The following is a 24,110-nucleotide window of genomic DNA, read 5'->3' as shown; positions in this document are numbered from 1 at the left end:
CTCAGCGATTGAAACATCAAAATCCAAAATCTTTGGTCGATTCTTCAATCAAATCACTCTCTCTAGTCGATTGGTATATTTTCAAATTATCTTTGCCCAAAATCATACCACTTTTAGCTTTGTAAGTTTTTTAGAAAAAAATATCACCACCATCCCAAAATAAAACAGATCACTTTTGGGAGAAGTCAAGTCAATCTCATCTACGAAATCTTCCCATTAATGCAAAAATTTCGACTCAGCGTTTTAAGACAAGAAGCAACCCACAATAATAGAAACTTCAAACCCCATCTATTGTGTTTCACACGATGTGAACTTATTATTAATGGTACAAACATCGTCATCACCATAGATTAATTATTAGACCAAAATTTGTACCCATTTGTAATGATGGGTTTACCCGTAATGTCACAACCCGAATACTAAAATTCCCCCTCAAAGTACTTGGTGTTGAGTTATATAAACAACCACAAAGAGAAACAATATATTTTTGTTGTTGCTAGGGAGCTTTATGTACTTGAGTGAATGGGAAATAAAACTAAAGCATTCACTAAAACAAGATAGCACCAAAAGATCTAAACCTGATACAAACTTAACAATAAACTATAGCTATATACTACACTGTTCTTCTACGTTCATGCCTTGTTGTCCCTCCTCTTTACGAACTTCTACCAATATCTTTGCCTGAAAACTCCCCTGATCCAAACACATCGATTTTGCCGCTCCCACCTATAGAAGTTAACAGAGCAGACAATCCTCCTCCGGGATTACCACCATTACCAACAGCTCTTCCTAATCCGAGGAAGTCAAGTGTCGTCTGTTTTGGACCAAACACCGACGAGTTCCCCATCATGAGCTCTTTTAGACCTGATCCGCTACCACCGCTGCTACAAGGTAGTCCAAGTCCAAGACCAGGAGCTAAGGACAAGGCATCGTGATTGCTGAGTTCCATCGATGAAGAAGTGGTTGAAACTATGCCTAACCCGCGAAGCAACGACCCTCCTGATCCCGTGGAACCCATTTGGGCAGCTTTTTGGAGCAATGCGGTAGCTGACATTGCCGGTTGAGGAGGAAGAGGAGTTAGGAAATGTGGCGGATCTTGTATTGTTGGTCTGAACAAAGACGGGTTCGTCGAGAGACACAGAGAGATTGGTTCGATGGAGGAAGANGATTGCTGAGTTCCATCGATGAAGAAGTGGTTGAAACTATGCCTAACCCGCGAAGCAACGACCCTCCTGATCCCGTGGAACCCATTTGGGCAGCTTTTTGGAGCAATGCGGTAGCTGACATTGCCGGTTGAGGAGGAAGAGGAGTTAGGAAATGTGGCGGATCTTGTTGTATTGTTGGTCTGAATAAAGACGGGTTCGTCGAGAGACAGAGAGAGATTGGTTCGATGGAGGAAGATGGTGTGTATAAACTTGGGGAAGCAGTTGAGGAAGCATATAAACTAGGGGAAGCAGTTGAAGAAGCATATAAACTAGGGGAAGTAGTTGATGATACAAACATGCCTGCGTATCCACCATTGTTGTTACTACTGTGATCGTTGCTTAAACCTGATGAGCTCACATTGAAACCGATCGTTCTTGATGCTTCCTCGATGATGACTTCAGGAGGGTTGTTTTCTGGAGATTCTACAAACCAAAAAAAAAAGACATTGCGTGAACACGATTTAGTTGCGCTACAGACAAAACCAACTAAACTCCAACACATCACCGACCAAATTAACATATAGATTTTTCTAAAGAGTTCTTGTTTCAGATAAAAGAATTGAGAAACTGTTACCAAGTAGCGACAAAACTTAAATTCAATATTGTCAAAATTTCCAATCAAGCAGAGCAGAGACTTTTGTAACATGTACCTGGAGAATTCTGAATCGGCAAAACCGAGGAAGATATGACTTTGGCAGGCTCAGACTCAACCGAAATAGCCGGAGCCGGAGCTATAGCAACGGACGGCGGAGAAGAAGAAGGCTGTAGCGACGGAGGAGATTCAACAACAGGTGGAGATTTCTGGTCAGGTTCAGGGTTCTTCCTTGTAACAGTTTCTGGATAAAGTTTCTTGCTTTGAGTATGATTCTTAGCACTCTCTTCAGCCAACGCATCACAGAAAGCTCTATGCGTTATAAAGCTATCTCTCCTGCAACAACAAAAACCCCAATACAAAAAGTTAGTAAAGTCCTTTAAAAGAAAAGATCAAATCTTTTTTTTTTGGGAAATCAAACCTAGAAAACAGAGTTCCACAGTCGCATTTATACTCCTTGGTGCCACAAATCTTAGAATGAGCTTTCCAATCAGATTGAACAGCATACTTCTTTGAACACTTCTCACACTTCCACTTCTTCTCGCCGTGTTTCCGACAAAAGTGTTTCTTGATACCAGTGAGATCTCCAAGAGCACGTGACGGTTCATGATGAACACAACCCGCAACTGGACAAACGTATACCTTCTTCCTAACTTCTTTACTCGATCTCTGTCGAAGCTTCCATGGAAGATTGTGACCACGACGATGAAGCTGAAGATTCTGGTCACGTTGGAAACCTTTGTTACAGATTTCGCAAACGAATCGGTTCGTTGCCATAAGTGTTTTGGGTGACAAAGCTATCACTTCCGCGTCTGGATCTGAATTTTAACAATCAGTTAAAAACTAAAAAATTGCAAAACCAAAAACAGAACAAAAAATAAAGATTGGATTTTTGAAAGAAGTACCAGGCATTCCGGGAAGATTCCGTTTCTTCTTCCCAACGGATTTGGGAGTTTGATTTTGGTTTCCGGTCGATGAAACGCTTGCATCGCCGGAAACTGTAGAGGAGTTATCTAAATCAACCGGCATGTGTAAGTAAAGAAACAAGCTTTGATCTTTTTTTTCCCCTTTAACAGATTCGAAACAGAGTAAAGAAAAGAAGCAAATCTCTCAGCTCAGCTTAGCTCAATCTAGGGTTTATCATCTGCTCTGTCTCTCTCTCTCCTCTTCTTACTCTGTTTAGTCTCTCTCTCTCTCTCTCTCTCTTTCTTCAGCTACCAGTCAATCTGCTTTTCGTAAAAATCTCTTTTTTTTTTCCCTTTCCGCCACCAAACTTTTCTGATAACTCTCTCTGACCTCTCTCTTCTCTCTTCTTCGAAAAAGATTTATAAAAAAAAAGAACCCAAAAAAAGAAATCAATACCCAAGAAATCTCACTAATCATTTAACCCACACGCTTCTTTTTTTTAAAAAAATCCACTGATCTGATCCAACGGCTGAGATTCTCACCGGAGATGAGTTTATCTTGTACCTCCGGCTCTTTGATTCTTTGTTTCTCTCTCAAGAATCAATCCACCGAAGACATAACAAAATAAGGCGGCTTTGTGTGTGAAGAGACTTTGTGTGAAAGCTTCAACCTTTTGTTTCTTTGGTTTGTCCGAGACAAAGGAGCCTTCTTCTTCTTTTCTCTCTCTCCGGAGACAATTATACTATTTTTCTTCTCAACTTTTCATCTTTTTTTACCAACGTTTTTAATTTTTAATGATATAATTTTAAAATCTGAAATTTTTGGACTTCCCATGCAGCAACTAATTAAATTTAAAATAAACCTTTTTGCTAATGTTATGATTTTTTAAAAAATTGAAAACGGTGTAAAAAGGTAAAAAGGCACCAAAACAAGTGAGGGGTAAAAACTAAAAAGATTATACTCATAGACGAAGGAAGGTGTGTACTGAAAAAAATGGCATGTGAATATATGCAGTGCCCAATGAATGCAAATATCAGGTTTTTAATATTATTTTTCGATTGTACATGTTACGTAATCAACTGACCAAGTATTTAATATTTTCGTCGATAGCCACAAAGTTTTCTAGAATTTAAAAATTTTTAATTTATTTTTCAATATTTGTATAGAAAAGAGAACCAAATTATTCGGTATAATTTCCTTAATTCAAACATATAATAATTTTCCAAAGATTAAGAGTAATAAGATGATTTATGTTCAACGGTACATTTTTTATGTTAGTAACAAAATTAAAAAAAAAATGTACATATTTGTAAGAAAACGCGTGAGTCAAAGAGAAGAAGATATATTTTACTGTCACTGTCCGTAGGCGGGGACAAAGGAGCGGTAATTACCGTGGCGTTGTCGGACCATAAAATAATTTACCAAATTTCGTAAGTTGTTGAACGAATAACAATTTCACTGTGGGGTTTTGTCGTATAGCGATACGTTCGCAAATCGCGTTTTGTTTTCTTCTCTGTATGGGAATATTATCTCTATCTGGTTAACGAAACTAGTAGTATATAAATTGGTATGAATAAACACAAATTTAATGCAATGTTCGTCTGATTTTATTGACTTTGACCTCTCTTTTTTCTTGAATTATTCGTTCAGCTTTTGTTTTAACGTTTATTACATGACATGCCTTGTAGGCATTTTGAGATGTTCAGATACTGACACGTTTTTTTTTGTATTATCTGATTTCCATCCGTTGGATAAACTATGACGACGACATGTGTATGAATGTTACACTAACCAGCTTGTAACAGTTTACACCGCCACTCTCCCCTTTAATATGTTCTTCTTTTTTACCTATACTATCATATTAGGCGGCTATATGGTATTTAGGAGATTTTAGCTTTGTCTTAAACACGATGTTAGTATATGTCTTAAGACTTGAGATGGAGGTTGAATTCAAAATTGTAAATAAGCTTCCTCTTATACAAAAATGTCCATTAAAACTAGCATTTGACTTTTACAAAAGTATATATATATTGATTAGCTTGGGTCCCTTTTGTAATGCCTTTTTTTTTTTTTGTTAGTTTCAAAGGTGAGAATTATATCTAGGCTGACATTTGGGTCCCTCCCTCCATAAAAACAACACTATTCTGCCAGCATACAAATTCCCTTAACATATGGTCCAAATAACAGTTCCAACCACTAGTATCCAATAATCTTAAAGTGTTAATCGAATTATCATTTTTTTCTTTTCTTTAGTTCCCATTATATTTGTTGTTTAAATGATCCTAATACGTATGTTAGTTACAACTAAAATACTTTGACTCACTTTATCCGTACACATTTGAATACGCTAATCCATAAAAAGATGAAATGGGCATTCCTATTCAAAGAAGATCTTGTTATTTTTAATATACATTAAAGTGTAGTAATCATCCAAGTTCAACGTAATGATCTTTTTTTGGGCCGAATTATTTTTTGTATTTTCCAACCTGAGTCCAACAATATTTTAAGGGCTTTCATTCAGTTTATGCATGTTAAAATTTAAGATGTTTGTATGTATGTAATTATTATTCTTCTGTTTTTACGTTCTTTTCCAAATTGATATTGCGTGTGATATTTGGGTTGGACCAATTATTGAAAAGGACAAGGCTGACTATGGTTTTTAATGAGTAGTCCCCATGGGAGTTATGTTCATTTATCACACTTTATTTTGTTTTTGTTTTTCGTATACTACTACTGTATAAGTTTTATCTACGGAAATAAATGGTTCACATTGTTTGTCTAAAAATGCACACCTGAATCGCTTGTGGTTTCACACAAATGTAGGAAACAAATAAATATTTGTTATGAGAATAATGTTGTTATTTTATCATGGGAATCCTAGAGGAAAGGGCAGTCAAAAAGGCCAAACTAAATCGATTTTTAAATACGAAAATGGTGAAATGCTTGGTTTTTTTTATAAAGACCAATATTATAATTTTATGAAACGAATCCTAAAGAAGAGGGCAACCCAAGACCACGCAAATTAGTCTAAGAATATGAAAATTTCCATTTCTAACAACGAAAAAAAGAACATGTATATTCCACTTTTGTTTTTTACTAACAATATGTGCATCAAAATAAGTTAGTAAGTTACATCTTTTACATCTATTTCGGAAGTTTACGTGAAAGTTGTTTTACATCGTGAGTGTCAAGTGTTACGTATTATCCCATATCAGTTAGTAGTCTATATTATATCTGTCAAAATTTATTCAGATGCATACAGCAAATAAGTCGCATGCAACCTAGTTAAACGTCGTATATATTAACTGTTGTCAAGAACACAGTGCTAAATAAGAGGACGATTGAGGCTTATCGAAACATTAGAGAAGAACTAAAGAGTCGAAACTAAAATTCCAATTAAAATAGCCTAAAGCAAAGGAGAGCCACAAATAAAAATTAGAAGACTTTAAAAAACAATTAAACGAGGACGAAACAAGTTTTGGAATCACGACCAAATTGGCAAACAAAAACAACAAAATAAAAAGAAAAAAAAAATAAAAAAAAGGAAAAATAAAAAGAAGAAGAGGTTTCATGAATCACAGTCGTGCTGACAATCTTCGAACCATTTGTGGGTTTCATACAAACGATCACCAATAGAACAAAGGAGAAACAGAGGAACAGGAAGAAGAGAAGGAGTACTGGGAGGAAGTGTATGAGGAAGCTGTGTCCGAACATAGACAAAGACGATGGTTTGGAGACGGTGTTGGAAGTTCCGATACCGGAGGAGATGTTTTCCAGTATGGGCAACAACGTTGCATTGAGGTGGCAAAATATGATGACGTGGATGAAAGCTCAAACCTCTGATAAATGGTCGCAACCTCTTATCGCCGCTCGTATCAACGAGCTTCGTTTCCTTCTCTACCTCGTTGGCTCCCCTCTTATACCTCTTCAGGTTCAAGTCGGTCACTCTGTTCATAAGCCTGTCAAAGATTCCTCCATTGTAAGTCATTCAAAACCAATCTTTCTCTAGATTCCTCTGTTTACGTATCCATTTAATTTATGAAAACATGCATGCATAATAACGAACATGTTGAAAATACTATGGTGCTGCTAGCAAGCTTCAACGGCGAAATACATAGTGCAGCAGTACATAGCAGCAACGGGAGGACCAGCGGCGTTAAACGCCGTGAACAGCATGTGCGTCACGGGACAAGTGAAGATGACGGCGTCGGAGTTTCATCAAGGAGATGATTCAGGCGTTAATCTAAAGAGCAACGACGAGATGGGTGGTTTCGTTCTATGGCAAAAAGATCCAGATCTTTGGTGTTTGGAGCTCGTCGTCTCCGGTTGTAAAGTCATATGCGGAAGCAACGGTCAGCTTTCATGGCGACATTCATCAAACCAGCTAACCCCGGCGTCTACCGGACCGCCAAGACCTCTCCGCCGGTTTTTACAGGTACATTGTCCGGTTTTCTTAAAATTTTGGATTTAAACTCCGGTTATCGTTGAACCGGTGGTTTATTTTTGTTATTAATAGGGGTTAGATCCGCGTTCGACGGCGAATCTGTTTCTTGACGCGACGTGCATCGGAGAGAAGATAATAAACGGTGAGGATTGCTTTATCTTGAAACTGGAGACGAGTCCGGCGGTTCGAGAGGCTCAAAGCGGTCCGAGTTTTGAGATCATTCATCATACGATTTGGGGTTATTTCAGTCAAAGATCGGGACTTCTGATTCAGTTCGAGGATTCGCGACTTTTGAGAATGAGGACGAAGGAAGACGACGACGTTTTCTGGGAGACTAGTGCTGAGTCGGTCATGGATGATTACCGTTACGTTGACAATGTGAACATCGCTCACGGCGGGAAAACGTCGGTTACGGTTTTTCGGTACGGTGAAGCGTCGGCGAACCATCGGAGACAGATGACGGAGAAGTGGAGGATCGAGGAGGTTGATTTTAATGTTTGGGGTCTCTCGGTCGATCATTTTCTTCCTCCGGCCAATTTGCAGATTGGAAAATGATTTAAGTTTTCACTAAACTTAATTTTTGTTAGTTTTAAATATATCATCAAACTCACTAGGTGCAAGTGCAATTGAGATGTTCTTGCTCAAAATTTCGATACATCTATCACTTTTATTTTTATTTCAATACATACATCAAAATTCTCCTTTCACTTTTATTTAATCTTATATTTAATTATTTGAATTACTATTTAATACATAAATTTGATAAAATTTTAGATTTTTTTTAGCATATAATGTGACTTGAATTTTTATAAACGGATACAAATTTTAAAAATTGTTTTAGGATTTTTGTGCCATCCTATATAATTCGGGTCGGTTTAAAATCCGATTTTACTAATCGGGTCCTCTTTAATTATGTTAATTGTTATGGTATCCAATAATATTAAAAATATGGTAATATTCTGGTTTTTACAAAACTAATTAATGATAACATAATCAAGGAAATTAAATCCTTTATTTTATAAAGCATAAATCACATATCCAATAAGATCAAGTCACATCAGATTTTATTTTCATAATTTAGTAATTAATAAAAAAAATCCAAAAACAAAATAAAAAAACGGTCACAATTTCTTTTAAAAAAGGATCAGATATCTTTTTTTTTTAACAACTTTCTTTCATTTATATTGAATAAGAGTGATCCTTAAGGAAGAAAGTTACAATACATGGAGGTACAAAATGGTAAATAAAATATTGTGCAGTAGTTGAAATAGGCTTTTTTGCTAGGCAATCTACAACCTTATTGTTGTTTCTTCTTGTCCACTGGAATGATGCATGTTGAAAATTTTCCTTCCAGTAATGGACCTCTCTTATCTAGTTGTGTATTCTGAAGTTTTTGGTCATATTATTAACCAATCTTTCCACCATTTTGTTGACCCCTTCGAAGATAACATTTTGATAACCGACAGTCCACATTTGTTGCATTACTGATATTAGACTCTGTAGTTCTGCTTCTAATATTGCTGCCACATTAGTTTGTCGACTCTATCTTGCTGTGAGATAAAATCCTCTCTTCTCTCGTGTAACCGAAGCTGATTGTCCATTATTTCCATTTTAGGTGAATTTGCCGTCGTAGTTATACTTGACATGATTCTCTGCAGGATGTTTCCATTGTGATCTTGTTCAAAATAAAGGAGAGAGAGGAAATATAAATTAAATGCTAACATTAACAACACAATCAAATTTTAAATAAAAATTATATGAAACGGATACTAACTGATTATTATTGACGAAAATTTGGTGGGATATTCCATACCCAACTACTATAATTGTCACATTTTCATAGATATTGTGTTTGCTCAATAAATATTTTAAGATACGATATTAAACCTAATTCTATCATCACAATCTATAAATAACATAACAATCGAATAACAAAAACTCACCCAATTATACGAAGCTCTTTGATACCACTAGCAAACGAATCTTTACTGTAACAATGGCTGCACAATTTGCTTTCCTAAGAGACATACATCCATTTAAAATCAAAGGTTTGCTTTTAACCCGTTCATGTTTTCTATTTAATCAAATTCAGAAAAGTTTATAGTTCTGATTGTATATAATAATGATTATGATTATTATGTTTGATTTGTGGAAAAAAATTTGAACAAGAATAATAAGTGTGTCAAATCCTTTTGTTGCTTCTCATGTTCATAACCAATGCTCTATATCCTAAAGCTATTGATTCATCTAATGAGGCGTAATATTCATTATTTTAGTTTTATAAAACAAGTCATGGATTTGAATCATTGTCTAACGTTTTTTAACCTTCATATATATAGTTTTCCATCTAATTAATCGTTTTTCTCTCATGTTCCAGAATCCCCAAGAAACCATTGCAGAACTTATTGATTATTTAGAGGTAATGATGAGTTGTTTCTTCACAAAAATTTATACTTTATTAAACTATCTACCGTGTACTAATACGATGCTAAAGCTTGGAATAGCAAGCCTTAGTATAAATATTACGACCATATGACCATATAATATATCTGAAGTCATAATCATAACTCGTAAGTCATAATCCTAAGGTAGGTTCTTTATGATTATACCTATATGACCATATAATATATCTTACGTTTGAATTATGAATATACTAGTATCATATAATATTTATTTGAATGAAGGTACATGCTTTATGCCAAGATCATGGATATGGTGAAACCAAGTGTTTGTTGTTTGATAGTATGGCTGCAAAAGTAATTAATTAGCGTATTGATTTGTTTATGTATATCAAACTCGAAAAGAACTTTCAACTTGCAATTTTTGTTACAATCATTATATTCATGTATGAAAATATCTAAAAGATAGTTTCTATAAGTTTAATAAATAATTGATAATGAGAACTTTTTTTTGTAGTTACTAAATAAATGTATTTTACTAATTATAAATTTTAAATATACAGTATATTAGAGTTTAACACTAAATACTTATATATAAAAATAAAAATACTTACATTTATATCAAATTTAACTCAAATGTTTCAATAATGAATTATAGTACTTATTATTTCAAATTCTACCCACATATATTCAATAACAAATGGAAATACAACAAAACATATATAACATTGTAACATTTATAAAACTTTTAAAATGGTCTTTGTGGTATACCACGAGGTAAATCCTAGTGAGATAGTATAGTCAAACAACAACAGAAGAATAATAAGCGAATCATTCAGTCTGTGAAATCACAAACTAACTTCAGAATCCTATTCAGTTTCTGGTAAGTATTAGTTAAAAATTTTACATAAAACATTATATGTATTGTAAAAAATAATTCGACTACTTTGATGGTTTTTTTTTATCGAAGATTCACCGTTGCTAGTTTTGAATTAAGATTTTGTTTTTTCTCGATCTGAAAGTTAGTTTTTAAGCAAGCAAAAATAGTAAATGTGAGGAATTGACTGTACAAAATTTGTCTGACAAAATATTAACAAACACCAAACGGCTTGAAGTTTTCTTCTAACCAAGCTTGTGTAAATATAATTCTCTTTGTTAGCTTTGATCCAAATATGATCAATAAGGATAGATTCAATAAAGATAAGTATATTGAATTTGAAAATTTATTTGGATGTTTTTTTTTTTTCCGATTACAGACTTCATCTTTGTCATTCCCGCAGTTGAAGGTATTTAAATTGAAGAATTTGAAGCATTCCATGCGATGAGATGAAAAAGAAATGTGGTTGTCAGCCACGTAACGGGCTAGCAAAGTCTTGATCATACATTATAATTAGTAAGATTATTATGGTACTAATTAATTATCTTGTATGTATTCTCTACATTTTATTTCCAGTTATCTATTACTAGTATATAACTGTTAAGTCCATTGTCTCGTATGTATATGCCAAGCACTTTCTTATTTAGATTGATTATGAAACACCACCATTAATTAAGAAATTCATTATGTCGTTCGTTTGGTGCAAATACTAAAAATAATACAACGTACAGTAGATATTTAGTCTCTCAGTTTTTTTTAGTTTGTATACATATATATATATATATATTTTTATTTGTTTCTCCAGATTTGATTCGGAACCGACACGCTCCGATTCAATCAATTCAACACTCTCTCATCCTCCAAAGGCTCCGATTCGATTCAATGAAGGATGGAGACTCCTCCTTACCATTAAGCACTTCTTCTTCTTCTTCCGCCGCGGCGGCTAAGAAGGAAACCGGTGGTTATTCTGCTCTCTTCTCCAAAGGCCGATACAAGTTTTGGGCCTTGGCTGCGATTCTCTTACTCGCTTTCTGGTCTATGCTCACCGGCACCGTCAACCTCCGTTGGTCTGCCGGTAACATTAACCATTTCACCGACGATCTTATCTTCCCGATCCACGAGGATCTCGATGTTCTTGTGAGTCTTCTTCTTCTTTGTGATCTCTCGTTTCTGTGATTTGATTTTGAGAAATTAATTGTGTGAGAGCTGAGATTAGGAAATGGAGGAGAGGGAGAAAGTGGTGAAGCACATGTGGGATGTGTATAACAATGGCCGTCGTATCAGGTTACCTAGGTTCTGGCAAGAGGCGTTCGAGGCTGCTTACGAGGAGCTTACCAGTGATGTTCCTGATGTCGTTGAAGCTGCTATTTCCGAGATCGCTAGGATGTCTATTCGCTCCGTCGTCATTGATCCGCCTCCCGTTCATTCTACGGTACTTGACGATCTAACTACTCAATCTGCCTTCTCTCTCTCTCTCTATATATATATATATATTTATGCCTTTAACACTTCACATTGCTGCTCTCTTTGTGCGCTTTTTACATATTATGCTTTGAGTTTGCTTAGCCCCCATTGTCATTAGCTTTGGTTTATACCTTCAATTAGCTTTGGAACATTGAAATGAGAACAAAAAAATAGAGATCAGATCTGCGTACCGCTAAAATCTTAAGGTAGAAGAACTAGTCTTGAGAAGCCGACCATTCTCTTATATTATAGGTTACTATTATGCATAGTTGTTAGTAGTTTGTGTTCATTGGTGTCATCTTCTTGACAGCTCTTTTTATCATGTCGTTAGTTTCTGGATCATGTCCCTCTTAATAATGGTCCAAGTTTTGTATACATATAATTATCCCATAATTCTAATCAACTTAATATGGATGTTGATCCCTCTTTGGAGGGTTAGTGTGCCAGTAGTGTATTAATATGAAAGCGTGTTCGTACCTAAGCTAATATAGCTGCAATGCTGCATTGATGGTTAGGAGAGTTAAGTATCGATCCAGTGACTCCCTTTAATAAGCCAAGATATAGAAGGAATTTGGCTATTTGGAAACCTTGAGTTTCTTTGTCTGTTGTAGATGGTAACGGATTAACTTGTGTTAGTTTGTTGATATATATGTAATGAGTTTTGTCTACTTTGTTTGCAGAATGTACGAGAATTGACAAAGACTCTAAAACTTGCCGACAAAGGAAGAACGACCCAAATATCAAAACCAAGCAGCCGACGATTGAAATAGCTATGGAGCTTCTCAAGTTTTTTAACCAAAGGTAGTGTAGTCGGCTGGCGTGGCGTGACCATACATATATATATACTTGATGTCGGAAAGATCAATCAAACTCATCATCCCTAAGAAAATATGTCCATCATTAGTGTAATTTTTTCTTCCACTAGGGGCATGAATCATTTCACTATCATCTCTATAAACAAAATTTTGAGCAAGTTTCTTATCAACAGCTTATTTGGCTCTGAATGGTAATGTCTTTTTTTTTTTTTTTTTTTTTAATTTGGATTTAATGCAATGTTTCATATTTAGTTAGCCCATAAATTATTATACCTATCAACGAATAATTTTCTAGAGTCTGCTTTTGGTGAAAGAGAAGAACTATTAATTTATTTTTTAAAGATTAATTTGCAAATTGAGTCTACTATTAAATTGAGTATGTAACTGATCGGAAAAAACACATGATATTTGTTTTTACCACATGAAGTTTAATGAAGTTAAAGTAGTGATTTATTTACCTAAATACACATAATCCTACCCACTAAAATTTATTTACCTTATCCCGTGGCCATTTTCCTAAATAATAATTGTAATTTGTAAACTTGAATAAAAAACAAACTTTAAATGGTAAGCAGCTTAAACCAAGCAGACCTTTCTCTCTCGTCTCTCTCTGCGACACAGAAGGCGATCTACACAACTGTTTTTTTCATTGGCTTTTACGGGTCGCCGGCATTTGCTGGTGGTTCTCTTAGTTTTTAATTTGTTTTTCTCCTGTTTTTGATATTTGCCATGGGAGACAGCCAATTATATCGGAATTCTTTCTGATCGATCTCCTTCTTCTAGATGTTGGCAACGCTTGTGTTTGTGTTCACACTCGATTCTCAGTTTCATGAAGAATTGCCGCCAAATCGGGAAGCAGGGGGTATTAACTGGTGTTATCTCAAGCAAATCGTTTATGTAATTTCGATTTGGAAGCACTTTCGTTTCCAGTATATTCCTCCGTGTTGCAAGGCTCTTCATTCATGGTTCGTTAAAATGTATTCGTCTCCTGGATTAACACACGACGAGGCTCTTGATTTTTTATGATGACCGATTTCCATAATCCCCATCTCTAGAAGGGATTGAGTATAAAGTCCACAGAGTGTTATGCATATTGATTGGCGATTGTGGGATCCAGGCATAATTATTCTATGGAGACTCGAAGAAATAATGCAAAAGAAGATTTTGAGGTTCACCAGTGATATAAGACAACTATGGAATTTCTTCCATGAGAAGATAGCCAAGAACGACGATCTCATAATTTTGGGATTGATTCTAGAGAGGGAAAGAAACAGGTTTAATAATCTGTTGGAAAAGCATCGTGGAAAGTCGCTTCTCTATCGTTCTTTTTATTGATAGGTTATGAATTTGTAGATGTGTATTTTGATTTGCTTAGTGTTGGTGTAATTCTAATGTATCAACTCTTGTCTAAGATTTTGAATTAATGAATGAAAATGAAGGGTTAAAAAAAAAAAAATGGTAAGCAGCTTTTAAAAAAAAAATTTATAAAAGCAGCTTTTTCTCATATAAAAATAAATCATAATTTTTGCTTAGCCATAGATCTTTTAAAAAAAGGAATTTAAATAGAATTTCCCGACACCTATAATTTAATTTTGATCGATATCCCCAGCGAACCCCCATCTCTCCATCTTCCTCCCGGAGAAAAAACCCTAGAGAAGCTCCGAGATAACTCTACCTACGCCATGGGGGACTTGAACGATCCATTCATGCGTAACCAAAACGCCGTCGTTCAGGCCCGTACTAAGGCTCAGAACCGATCTAATGTTCTTCAGCTCAAACTGGTTCGTCTCTCAAATTTCGTTGTTGTAATTTGCGATATTGGTTGTTATCATAGAGTTTGTCGACGGAATAATCAAACTCTTCAATGCGTTTATTATATACGAGACTGTGACTCCAATGCTAGTGATCTAGATCGCTTCTGAATTATGCTCACTAGTTTCAAATTAGGGTTTATTAAGAGTTTGGAATTATACCATCTTGTTGGGAAGTTAATATGATCTCTTGCTTATTCGCAGATGGGTCAGAGCCACCCAACTGGCTTAACACCCACACTCTTGAAGCTTTTTGAGCCACGACCGCCATTGGAGTTCCAGCCACCACCGGAGAAAAGAAAATTGCCTCCTTATACAGGTTTATAATTTAGTTTCTTAGTCTATTTAACTCTACTTATAATTGGCTTTGAAAGTAATTTTGTTTTTTCCTGTGTATTTGTTCTAGGCATGGCTCAATATGTGAGTCGCTTTGCTGAACCTGGAGATCCAGAGTATGCTCCACCTAAGCCGGTAGTTGAAACACCTGTATGTTTCACCCTCAATCTTTCTCTCTGTTATTCTTATTTCAGTGGCATATATATGGTCTTATATCTTTGTTTTACGGACTAGGCACAAAAAAGGGAGAGAATTCATAAGTCCAGACTGGAGAAAGGAGTTGAAAAGGCTGCAGAGGAGCTCAAGAAATGTAAATTCTCTCTTATAATTATAGCTAGGCTTTGTTTTGTGCCTTCCACCACTTACAATTTGGTGAATTGAGGTTTATCTTTGAAATTTTGTTTGCAGATGATCCAAATAATGATCCGAATGCTTCTGGAGATCCTTACAAGACATTGTTCGTTGCAAGACTTGTAAGTAGCGCTGCTTTCTTTTCAAATGACTTTCATAAACAGATGTGCTTTGTGGTGCTTGACTTCATGTACTGCTTGTCTTTTTGCAGAACTACGAGACCTCTGAGAGTAAGATTAAAAGGGAGTTTGAAGCTTATGGACCTATTAAGCAGGTATGTATTTCTGAGCATTCACTAACAGGTTCGGTAAGAAGTTATGAGATGTCTGCTCGCTCTTATTTTCACTTTTCAATATGTTTGATTTTACGTACTGAAGTCTCCATGGTTCTATATTTTTTGCGTACATATTTTTCTGTGAGCAGTTTGAGGCTTTGAGCTGTATATGCCATGTTTTGCCTTGAATCTCTGCCTTCTTTACTATGCTTAAAGCCATGGGGCCTTTTTCGTATAACATGTTAAAATAAAGTAGCTAGTAAACGATATTCTGGTCAATATTGTATAATGTCGCAAACCTCTCTCCTCCGTGGTGATTGGTTAAGATATTTCGGGGCAAGTCAGAAACTATAGGAACAGGTATAGATCAGGTAACTTTACTTATTGTCCCGTCCCTTCAGAGGATATATATTTCATTTATCGAGTGCGTACACTCACAGGTTTCCATAGTTTCTGATGCATACATTTTTCTTGAAACCCATCCTGGTAAGCCACTAAGATATATTTATTCCAGTCCTTCCTATATCCATTTTTGGTCTTGTGAAAATACTTCATCCTACGCGGGAAGAAGAAACTCTGGGATTTGGGCAGTGAACGTAAGATCTTGAAACACTATCGGTATATAGAATAGGGAGTATACCAACCCTTCTCTCTTTTTGGTATATTAAACAAATCTACTAAACCTCTATCTTCTGGCTGTTAAGGCTAGCAAAAGTATTATCAGCTACTATGAAGGTGATATGGTAAATTTCTACATTGTATATATAATACATATACATATATATCTAAATTTCATAAAAAGTTTTAAAACCCTGGTAAGGGGTCGTTAAGCCCTTGAGAAATGGTAAAACTTGCTGCCACGGAATCCATTTTTCTGCCAATACTTGATGTGGTGATGATGTGGAAGCCTGTTAAGATAAAAGGTTGCCTGTGCTTGTTTGACTTGTAACACACCGTATCTGAAAGCTGGTTAAAGTGCTCTTAGAGTTTGTGATGTCTTGATGTCTTCTTTTTGAACTCCTTAGGTTCAGTTGGTGACCGATCAGCAAACCAATAAACCCAAAGGGTATGCCTTCATCGAGTACTTGCATACACGTGATATGAAAGGTGAGTTTGTAATGTTTTCTCTATTCTGAGATATGAATTATCCTACTAAAATACAGTTTGTGGTGTCTTATAGCTGCATATAAGCAAGGTGATGGAAGGAAGATTGATGGAAGAAGAGTTTTGGTTGATGTGGAGAGAGGTAGAACAGTCCCGAACTGGCGTCCCCGCAGACTTGGTGGTGGACTTGGTACATCTAGAGTTTCTGGTGAGAAGATTGCTGGCGAGGAGGAAGAACAACAGCAAGGAAGAATGTCTCACTCCGAGGAGCCCAGAGCCCGTGAAGATCGGTAAGAGTTCTTCTTTCTTTATATGCTTTCTTTCCTCCTGTTGTCACCTGGTTGTTGCTGATAATGTTGCGTATATCAGTGAGAAATCTCGTGACAGGGGAAAGGACAGGGAACGCGAGCAGTCTCATGATCGGCCCCGCGAACGGTCTCGTGATAAACCAAGAGAGAGTCATAGAGAGGACAAGCACCACAGAGAGAGGGACAGAGGCAGAGACAGGGAACGAGAAAGAGAGAGCAGGCGTGACAGAGGAGATAGAGACCGCCGGGAACGGAGTCGGAAAAGAGATCGTGATTACGAGAGCGGTGAGTATGAAGAAGATGTGGGAAGAAGAGAGGCGGAGTATGAGCGGGGTGGGTCAAAACAGAGACGAGTTGAGGAGTCAGAGGAAGGTCATGGGTACTACGAAGGGCGTAAGCGTTCAAGCCATTACGAGCAGTACGAACGTGAGGAGGAGCAAGGTGGTAACGTTGACCGTTATAATCAGTACGGTGACCGATATGAACGAGTGGAGGAAGATGAATACCGTTACGATGACCGCGGGTACAAGCGGTCAGAGCGATCCAAGTCGCGTGAGTATTTGCTCTGATCATCATCAGTTATAATTTCCTTCATAGAGATAACAATAAAAGTCTCTCAGTATTGTGTTGTGTGTTAAAAAACTTGTACTTGTTTTGTTTTCCTTCTGACAATTTATTTACTTTTGACCCCTAAAAGATGATAATTATTCCTTAATGGCTCAATGCCCACACAAATTTTATGTTCTTCGATGAACATATTAAATCGTATAAATACGGGGGAATTGTTAGGGGTAAAGGTGTCATTTCAATCTTTCCGCCCGGTCCTCGGGCGCCACTCCCAATTTAATAAAATTTACTAATAAAGAAGAAATGGAAAAAAGGCGTAAATGTGGGAGAGAGTGTGAGAGAGAGAGTAGTGTCATTTCATTATACCCTTCGTTTTTTGAATTTGCTCTGCGAAAGCGACGGAGACTGTTCGTTTCTGTGGTTTCTCTCGTCTCCCGCCGTTTGGGTTTTTTCTTACCGGAGGAGTTTCGTTCTTCTTTCGATGGTTAGCCTACGCTCCGCAAAAGTCACTGCGTAAGTCTCTCTCACCTTACCTTTTCGTTTCCTTTTCTCCGGCGATTTTCTAGGGTCCTTAACGCCCTCGAAATCGCTCGCTGTTCGTTTCTGTGGTTTCTCGTCTCCCGCCGTTTGGGTTTATATTTTTTCTGTTCCCTCTCTGCGAAATTTTGCTTGTCCTGATTTAGGGTTATAGATCCTCAGTTTGTTGGTCTCGCTGTTGATTTTCTATATCTCGATTTTGGATTCTTAGGGCTCCGGAAATGGTCATCGACGTTGAAACGGAAAAAGATGCCTCTGGTGATTCACCCACTTCTGTTCTCAACGAAGAGGTTTGTTCTGTGTTTTACATTTTCCCTTTTGGTATAATATTGTGGAAAAAGCTTAGAAATAAAAAGTTTGTTTTGCTCTTTTTTTCCCCTTTTCGTCTTTGAGGAATGTGAAGTTTTCTGTAAATGGTATATTACTTTCACTGCTACTTGATGTTGCTCTTTATCTGATTTTGAAGGATAACTGTGAGGAGAAAACTGCTGCTACTGTTGTTGAGGAAGAGATACTTGAAGCCAAAAATGGAGATTCAACTCTAATTTCTGAAGCCATGGCTCGTGAGGAAGAGCAGCTGCTCAAAATTCGGGAAGATGAAGAGCAAGTCAACAATGCTGGATCTGCTGATGCTCCTGATTTGAATGAAACTCAGTTTACTAAACTCGATGAGCTCTTGACGCAGACTCAGCTCTACTCTGAGTTTCTCCTTGAGAAAATGGAGGATATCACCAATGTATAAATCTTCTTTTTATTGCCTTTCTCTTTTGTTTGTGTTCCTCACTTTTGGAACGAGACTCATTATACTTATGTGACTACTTGTGGGTGAAATTTGTTTTTGCTAGAATGGTATCGAAGGTGAGAGCCAAAAAGCTGAGCCCGAGAAGACTAGTCGTGGACGCAAAAGAAAGGCTGCTTCTCAGATTAACAATGTTGGTTCTTTTTTTATAATTTTTATCCACCATGCTTGATCTTGGGTTCCTGTTTGTTTGGAAAATTAACTTACTTGGATGCTTTTTTCTTCACTCAGAGAAAGGCTAAGAGAGCGGTTGCTGCTATGATTTCTAGAGATAAAGAAGTTGGTGACACCACCAACTCAGATCTGACAGAGGAAGAAAGAGTCATGAAAGAGCAGAGTGAACTAGTTCCTCTTCTCACTGGTGGGCAGTTAAAGTCTTATCAGCTTAAAGGTGTCAAATGGCTTATATCGTTGTGGCAAAATGGTTTGAATGGAATCTTAGCTGATCAAATGGGACTTGGAAAGACAATTCAAACGATTGGTTTCTTATCACATCTGAAAGGAAATGGGTTGGATGGTCCATATCTAGTCATTGCTCCACTGTCTACTCTTTCAAATTGGTTCAATGAGATTACTAGGTACTCTCTTGACCATTATTGTTTGTATAGATGCAAGGTTTTGGGGTTTTCGTTGAAAGTTTTCTTCCCCTTGTTGAACAGGTTCACGCCTTCCATTAATGCAATCATCTACCATGGGGATAAAAAACATAGGGACGAACTCAGGAGGAAGCACATGCCCAAAACTGTTGGTCCGAAGTTCCCTATAGTTATTACATCATTTGAGGTCGCTATGAATGATGCTAAAAAAAATCTGCGGCACTATCCATGGAAATATGTTGTGATTGATGAGGTATGTTTCTGGATTGCCTAATGTTCTAGGCTATGGAGGTAGAAATGATCCTTCTAAATTATATTTTTGTTCTTGTATCTTATAGGGGCACAGGTTGAAAAACCACAAGTGTAAATTGCTGAGGGAACTAAATCACTTGAAGATGGAGAACAAACTTCTGCTGACAGGAACACCTCTGCAAAATAATTTGTCTGAGCTTTGGTCACTGTTGAATTTTATTCTGCCTGACATCTTTGCATCACATGATGAATTTGAATCATGGTACAAACATGGTTCTTTTCTACTATTATCCCTAGTTAGTACGTTTGTCTTCTGATGGTGGCAGTTTTTTGACATTTATTCTTTACAGGTTTGATTTTTCTGATAAGAACAAAAATGAAGCAACCAAGGAAGAAGGAGAAGAGAAAAGAAGAGCTCAAGTAAGAACTGTTGTGGTCAATGTTGCTATATATCTTTGATTGTATATGTCTCANATACTTGAAGCCAAAAATGGAGATTCAACTCTAATTTCTGAAGCCATGGCTCGTGAGGAAGAGCAGCTGCTCAAAATTCGGGAAGATGAAGAGCAAGTCAACAATGCTGGATCTGCTGATGCTCCTGATTTGAATGAAACTCAGTTTACTAAACTCGATGAGCTCTTGACGCAGACTCAGCTCTACTCTGAGTTTCTCCTTGAGAAAATGGAGGATATCACCAATGTATAAATCTTCTTTTTATTGCCTTTCTCTTTTGTTTGTGTTCCTCACTTTTGGAACGAGACTCATTATACTTATGTGACTACTTGTGGGTGAAATTTGTTTTTGCTAGAATGGTATCGAAGGTGAGAGCCAAAAAGCTGAGCCCGAGAAGACTAGTCGTGGACGCAAAAGAAAGGCTGCTTCTCAGATTAACAATGTTGGTTCTTTTTTTATAATTTTTATCCACCATGCTTGATCTTGGGTTCCTGTTTGTTTGGAAAATTAACTTACTTGGATGCTTTTTTCTTCACTCAGAGAAAGGCTAAGAGAGCGGTTGCTGCTATGATTTCTAGAGATAAAGAAGTTGGTGACACCACCAACTCAGATCTGACAGAGGAAGAAAGAGTCATGAAAGAGCAGAGTGAACTAGTTCCTCTTCTCACTGGTGGGCAGTTAAAGTCTTATCAGCTTAAAGGTGTCAAATGGCTTATATCGTTGTGGCAAAATGGTTTGAATGGAATCTTAGCTGATCAAATGGGACTTGGAAAGACAATTCAAACGATTGGTTTCTTATCACATCTGAAAGGAAATGGGTTGGATGGTCCATATCTAGTCATTGCTCCACTGTCTACTCTTTCAAATTGGTTCAATGAGATTACTAGGTACTCTCTTGACCATTATTGTTTGTATAGATGCAAGGTTTTGGGGTTTTCGTTGAAAGTTTTCTTCCCCTTGTTGAACAGGTTCACGCCTTCCATTAATGCAATCATCTACCATGGGGATAAAAAACATAGGGACGAACTCAGGAGGAAGCACATGCCCAAAACTGTTGGTCCGAAGTTCCCTATAGTTATTACATCATTTGAGGTCGCTATGAATGATGCTAAAAAAAATCTGCGGCACTATCCATGGAAATATGTTGTGATTGATGAGGTATGTTTCTGGATTGCCTAATGTTCTAGGCTATGGAGGTAGAAATGATCCTTCTAAATTATATTTTTGTTCTTGTATCTTATAGGGGCACAGGTTGAAAAACCACAAGTGTAAATTGCTGAGGGAACTAAATCACTTGAAGATGGAGAACAAACTTCTGCTGACAGGAACACCTCTGCAAAATAATTTGTCCGAGCTTTGGTCACTGTTGAATTTTATTCTGCCTGACATCTTTGCATCACATGATGAATTTGAATCATGGTACAAACATGGTTCTTTTCTACTATTATCCCTAGTTAGTACGTTTGTCTTCTGATGGTGGCAGTTTTTTGACATTTATTCTTTACAGGTTTGATTTTTCTGATAAGAACAAAAATGAAGCAACCAAGGAAGAAGGAGAAGAGAAAAGAAGAGCTCAAGTAAGAACTGTTGTGGTCAATGTTGCTATATATCTTTGATTGTATATGTCTCATGCAATTGAGTTAAATTTTGTCTAGGTTGTTGCCAAACTTCATGGTATACTACGACCATTCATCCTTCGAAGAATGAAATGTGATGTTGAGCTCTCGCTTCCACGGAAAAAGGAGATTATTATGTACGCTACAATGACTGATCATCAGAAAAAGTTCCAGGAACATCTCGTGAATCGCACGTTTGAAGCACATATTGGTGAGAATACTATCGGTGGTACTTGTTCTTCTTTGTTTTTATGCTTTATGTTTGATTATGTCATTTTCTGCATTGTTCATCCTTTAAACTTCAGGTCAAGGCTGGAAAGGAAAGCTTAACAACCTGATGATTCAACTTCGGAAGAACTGCAACCATCCTGACCTTCTCCAGGGGCAAATTGATGGTTCATGTATGTCAATGTGCCTCTTAAGAAACTCTTAGAAAAATAAACTTCTGTCTTACTGATCTGTCTAATTGTTTCATTTCTTTACAGATCTTTACCCTCCAGTTGAAGAGATTGTTGGACAGTGTGGGAAATTTCGCTTGTTGGAGAGATTGCTTGTCCGGTTATTTGCTAAAAATCACAAAGTATGTTCCACAAAACCATTGCTTGTAGCCCATTGCCCTTAAGAACTACTCTGATCCATTTGCTGGTGACCAGGTCCTAATCTTCTCCCAGTGGACGAAACTTTTGGACATTATGGATTACTACTTTAGTGAGAAGGGGTTTGAGGTTTGCAGAATCGATGGCAGTGTGACGCTGGATGAAAGGCGAAGACAGGTTTCTCTTGTGCTTATGCTGCTTTTTCTTTGCTATAAGCAATTTTCTGAGCTCTCTCTCTTTCTTGAAACAGATCAAAGAGTTCAGTGATGAGAAGAGCAGCTGTAGAATATTTCTCCTCAGTACCAGAGCCGGAGGACTCGGAATCAATCTTACTGCTGCGGATACATGCATCCTCTACGACAGCGACTGGGTAATCAAATCAGTCAATTTTCTATGAAGGAATTCTTTCTCTTTCGTGTTATCTCCAAATGTGTTTTGTCTGATCTCCAACTGTGTTTTGTTTGATCTCCAGAACCCTCAAATGGACTTGCAAGCCATGGACAGATGCCACAGAATTGGGCAGACAAAACCTGTTCATGTTTATAGGCTTGCAACGGCTCAGTCAGTAGAGGTTAAACTCTTTCATTGTTCATATAAAATTATAAATCTATCTTTGACTCCAAACCAGTGGGATTGTTGCCTCATGAGATTGGTTTATGGCATTTGGACAGACCCGGGTTCTGAAACGAGCGTACAGTAAGCTTAAGCTGGAACATGTGGTTATTGGCAAAGGGCAGTTTCATCAAGAACGTGCCAAGTCTTCGACACCACTAGAGGTTTTAGATTCTATTAAAACTAAATCCTTTTTTTTTATTTACTTTAATAAAGAACGATCTTATGTTAAAAGAACGATCTTATATTAAAAATCTTGAACCAAATAAACACACAGGAAGAGGACATACTGGCGTTGCTCAAGGACGAAGAAACCGCTGAAGATAAACTGATACAAACCGATATAAGCGAGGAGGATCTTGACAGGTTGCTTGACCGGAGTGACCTGACGATTACTTTACCGGGAGAGAAACAAGCTGATGAATCTTTTCCAGTGAAGGGTCCGGGTTGGGAAGTGGTTCTGCCTAGTACTGCAGGAGGAATGCTTTCTTCCCTGAACAGTTAGGACCATCAAGGCACGCCTTAAAACCACTTCGGTGTGTTTTTTTTTTCCGGGAAGATTACCGGTTACTTTTGGCTGAAAGGATTCGATCATTAGAGGGGCTCGGAAGTTTTTGTAAGTTAAGAAGTCACTTACAACCTTGAAACGTTAGAGTTAATGGTGATTAGCTCTTCAGGATAATTAAAACAATTGGCCCTCTAATTTTGCATTTGCGGCTATAAATATTTTTTTTGGTTATAATGAAATATTGGCTTATGTAAAATTATTGTCTCTTTCGGTAGTTATGTTGTGATCTTATGTGTTGATTTGTGCTTTAACAGTGATTATTATAAACACAACAATGTATAAAAAACCAAATAAATTAAAAAAAAAGCTCCGATGCCGGGAATCGAACCCGGGTCTCCTGGGTGAAAGCCAGATATCCTAACCGCTGGACGACATCGGATTTGATGTTATAGTGTTATACTAAAACTTACTTGATACTTGTTGTTTTCTTTGATTTAATGGTCCAAAAACTGAACACGAGACGCCGACAAGAATAAATGGGGCACCAAAAGTATTATGAGGGTATTATTGACAATTTGACTATCACAAGAAGAGCCTAAAGCCTAATCTTTGGGGGGTTAAGTTAGTAAAGTAACCGGGTAAACCGTAATTACCGTGTGAGAATAAGGGTAGAAAGGGAATTTTAAGA

General features: G+C 37.0%; 5 protein-coding genes and 1 non-coding gene across 7 annotated transcripts; 4 read left to right on the top strand and 2 right to left on the bottom strand.

The window, feature by feature from the left end:
- On the bottom strand, window positions 426-3,452 carry LOC104745443 (protein indeterminate-domain 1-like). Its single transcript, XM_010466695.2, has 5 exons — window positions 2,703-3,452; window positions 2,219-2,615; window positions 1,856-2,133; window positions 1,402-1,628; window positions 426-1,165 (listed from the first exon to the last, which is right to left on the bottom strand). The coding sequence occupies exons 1-5, from the start codon at window positions 2,824-2,826 to the stop codon at window positions 656-658; spliced, it is 1,536 nt and encodes a 511-aa protein (XP_010464997.1). The 5' UTR covers window positions 2,827-3,452; the 3' UTR covers window positions 426-655.
- On the top strand, window positions 6,215-7,813 carry LOC104745437. The gene is made up of 3 exons (XM_010466673.2): window positions 6,215-6,682; window positions 6,797-7,138; window positions 7,220-7,813. Exons 1-3 carry the CDS (start codon window positions 6,395-6,397, stop codon window positions 7,700-7,702), a joined length of 1,113 nt encoding a protein of 370 aa, XP_010464975.1. The 5' UTR covers window positions 6,215-6,394; the 3' UTR covers window positions 7,703-7,813.
- Window positions 11,208-12,910, top strand: LOC104745426. The gene is made up of 3 exons (XM_010466664.2): window positions 11,208-11,560; window positions 11,640-11,855; window positions 12,568-12,910. Exons 1-3 carry the CDS (start codon window positions 11,306-11,308, stop codon window positions 12,655-12,657), a joined length of 561 nt encoding a protein of 186 aa, XP_010464966.1. The 5' UTR covers window positions 11,208-11,305; the 3' UTR covers window positions 12,658-12,910.
- On the top strand, window positions 14,275-17,601 carry LOC104745416 (U1 small nuclear ribonucleoprotein 70 kDa-like). The gene is made up of 9 exons (XM_010466653.2): window positions 14,275-14,483; window positions 14,718-14,832; window positions 14,920-14,999; window positions 15,084-15,159; window positions 15,258-15,322; window positions 15,412-15,474; window positions 16,500-16,581; window positions 16,655-16,868; window positions 16,948-17,601. The coding sequence occupies exons 1-9, from the start codon at window positions 14,385-14,387 to the stop codon at window positions 17,453-17,455; spliced, it is 1,302 nt and encodes a 433-aa protein (XP_010464955.1). The 5' UTR covers window positions 14,275-14,384; the 3' UTR covers window positions 17,456-17,601.
- On the top strand, window positions 17,772-23,696 carry LOC104745402 (ATP-dependent DNA helicase DDM1-like). Of its 2 annotated transcripts, XM_010466641.1 has the most exons (17): window positions 17,784-17,966; window positions 18,202-18,280; window positions 18,457-18,523; window positions 20,134-20,336; window positions 20,446-20,532; window positions 20,631-20,977; window positions 21,059-21,248; window positions 21,334-21,509; window positions 21,598-21,667; window positions 21,746-21,917; window positions 22,012-22,107; window positions 22,192-22,286; window positions 22,360-22,479; window positions 22,553-22,672; window positions 22,775-22,873; window positions 22,974-23,078; window positions 23,192-23,696. In XM_010466641.1, exons 1-17 carry the CDS (start codon window positions 17,935-17,937, stop codon window positions 23,417-23,419), a joined length of 2,286 nt encoding a protein of 761 aa, XP_010464943.1. In that variant the 5' UTR covers window positions 17,784-17,934; the 3' UTR covers window positions 23,420-23,696. The 2 variants fall into 2 exon arrangements, with proteins under 2 accessions (XP_010464936.1, XP_010464943.1); XM_010466634.1 differs by lacking the exons at window positions 20,134-20,336; window positions 20,446-20,532; window positions 20,631-20,977; ... (1 more) ...; window positions 21,334-21,509; window positions 21,598-21,667 and adding exons at window positions 18,836-18,922; window positions 19,021-19,367; window positions 19,449-19,638; window positions 19,724-19,899; window positions 19,988-20,057 and having other exon boundaries at window positions 17,772-17,966; window positions 18,457-18,726.
- On the bottom strand, window positions 23,790-23,861 carry TRNAE-UUC. The gene has a single exon. It is a non-coding gene; the product is annotated as a tRNA-Glu (tRNA).

The sequence above is a fragment of the Camelina sativa genome, chromosome 2 (assembly GCF_000633955.1).
Source record: "Camelina sativa cultivar DH55 chromosome 2, Cs, whole genome shotgun sequence".
Lineage (NCBI taxonomy): Eukaryota > Viridiplantae > Streptophyta > Magnoliopsida > Brassicales > Brassicaceae > Camelina > Camelina sativa.
Note: the sequence above shows the minus strand (reverse complement) of the source record. Positions and strands in the feature narration are given on the sequence as shown.

What these genes read in the sequence shown, in the direction of transcription:
- LOC104745443 (XM_010466695.2), bottom strand. Translation starts at nt 2,826, where the DNA reads ATGCCGGTTGATTTAGATAACTCCTCTACAGTTTCCGGCGATGCAAGC. An exon ending in GAATCTTCCCGGAATGCCTG is followed by an intron (nt 2,616 to 2,702) that starts GTACTTCTTTCA and finishes GTTAAAATTCAG; the next exon opens with ATCCAGACGCGGAAGTGATA. An exon ending in TGTGGAACTCTGTTTTCTAG is followed by an intron (nt 2,134 to 2,218) that starts GTTTGATTTCCC and finishes TTGTTGTTGCAG; the next exon opens with GAGAGATAGCTTTATAACGC.
- LOC104745437 (XM_010466673.2), top strand. Translation starts at nt 6,395, where the DNA reads ATGAGGAAGCTGTGTCCGAACATAGACAAAGACGATGGTTTGGAGACG. An exon ending in CTGTCAAAGATTCCTCCATT is followed by an intron (nt 6,683 to 6,796) that starts GTAAGTCATTCA and finishes TGGTGCTGCTAG; the next exon opens with CAAGCTTCAACGGCGAAATA. An exon ending in CTCTCCGCCGGTTTTTACAG is followed by an intron (nt 7,139 to 7,219) that starts GTACATTGTCCG and finishes TGTTATTAATAG; the next exon opens with GGGTTAGATCCGCGTTCGAC.
- LOC104745426 (XM_010466664.2), top strand. Translation starts at nt 11,306, where the DNA reads ATGAAGGATGGAGACTCCTCCTTACCATTAAGCACTTCTTCTTCTTCT. An exon ending in ACGAGGATCTCGATGTTCTT is followed by an intron (nt 11,561 to 11,639) that starts GTGAGTCTTCTT and finishes AGCTGAGATTAG; the next exon opens with GAAATGGAGGAGAGGGAGAA. An exon ending in CGCCTCCCGTTCATTCTACG is followed by an intron (nt 11,856 to 12,567) that starts GTACTTGACGAT and finishes CTTTGTTTGCAG; the next exon opens with AATGTACGAGAATTGACAAA.
- LOC104745416 (XM_010466653.2), top strand. Translation starts at nt 14,385, where the DNA reads ATGGGGGACTTGAACGATCCATTCATGCGTAACCAAAACGCCGTCGTT. An exon ending in CATTGTTCGTTGCAAGACTT is followed by an intron (nt 15,323 to 15,411) that starts GTAAGTAGCGCT and finishes GTCTTTTTGCAG; the next exon opens with AACTACGAGACCTCTGAGAG. An exon ending in CTTATGGACCTATTAAGCAG is followed by an intron (nt 15,475 to 16,499) that starts GTATGTATTTCT and finishes TGAACTCCTTAG; the next exon opens with GTTCAGTTGGTGACCGATCA.
- LOC104745402 (XM_010466634.1), top strand. Translation starts at nt 17,935, where the DNA reads ATGGTTAGCCTACGCTCCGCAAAAGTCACTGC. An exon ending in TGGTTCAATGAGATTACTAG is followed by an intron (nt 19,368 to 19,448) that starts GTACTCTCTTGA and finishes CTTGTTGAACAG; the next exon opens with GTTCACGCCTTCCATTAATG. An exon ending in AAGAGAAAAGAAGAGCTCAA is followed by an intron (nt 20,058 to 21,745) that starts GTAAGAACTGTT and finishes AATTTTGTCTAG; the next exon opens with GTTGTTGCCAAACTTCATGG.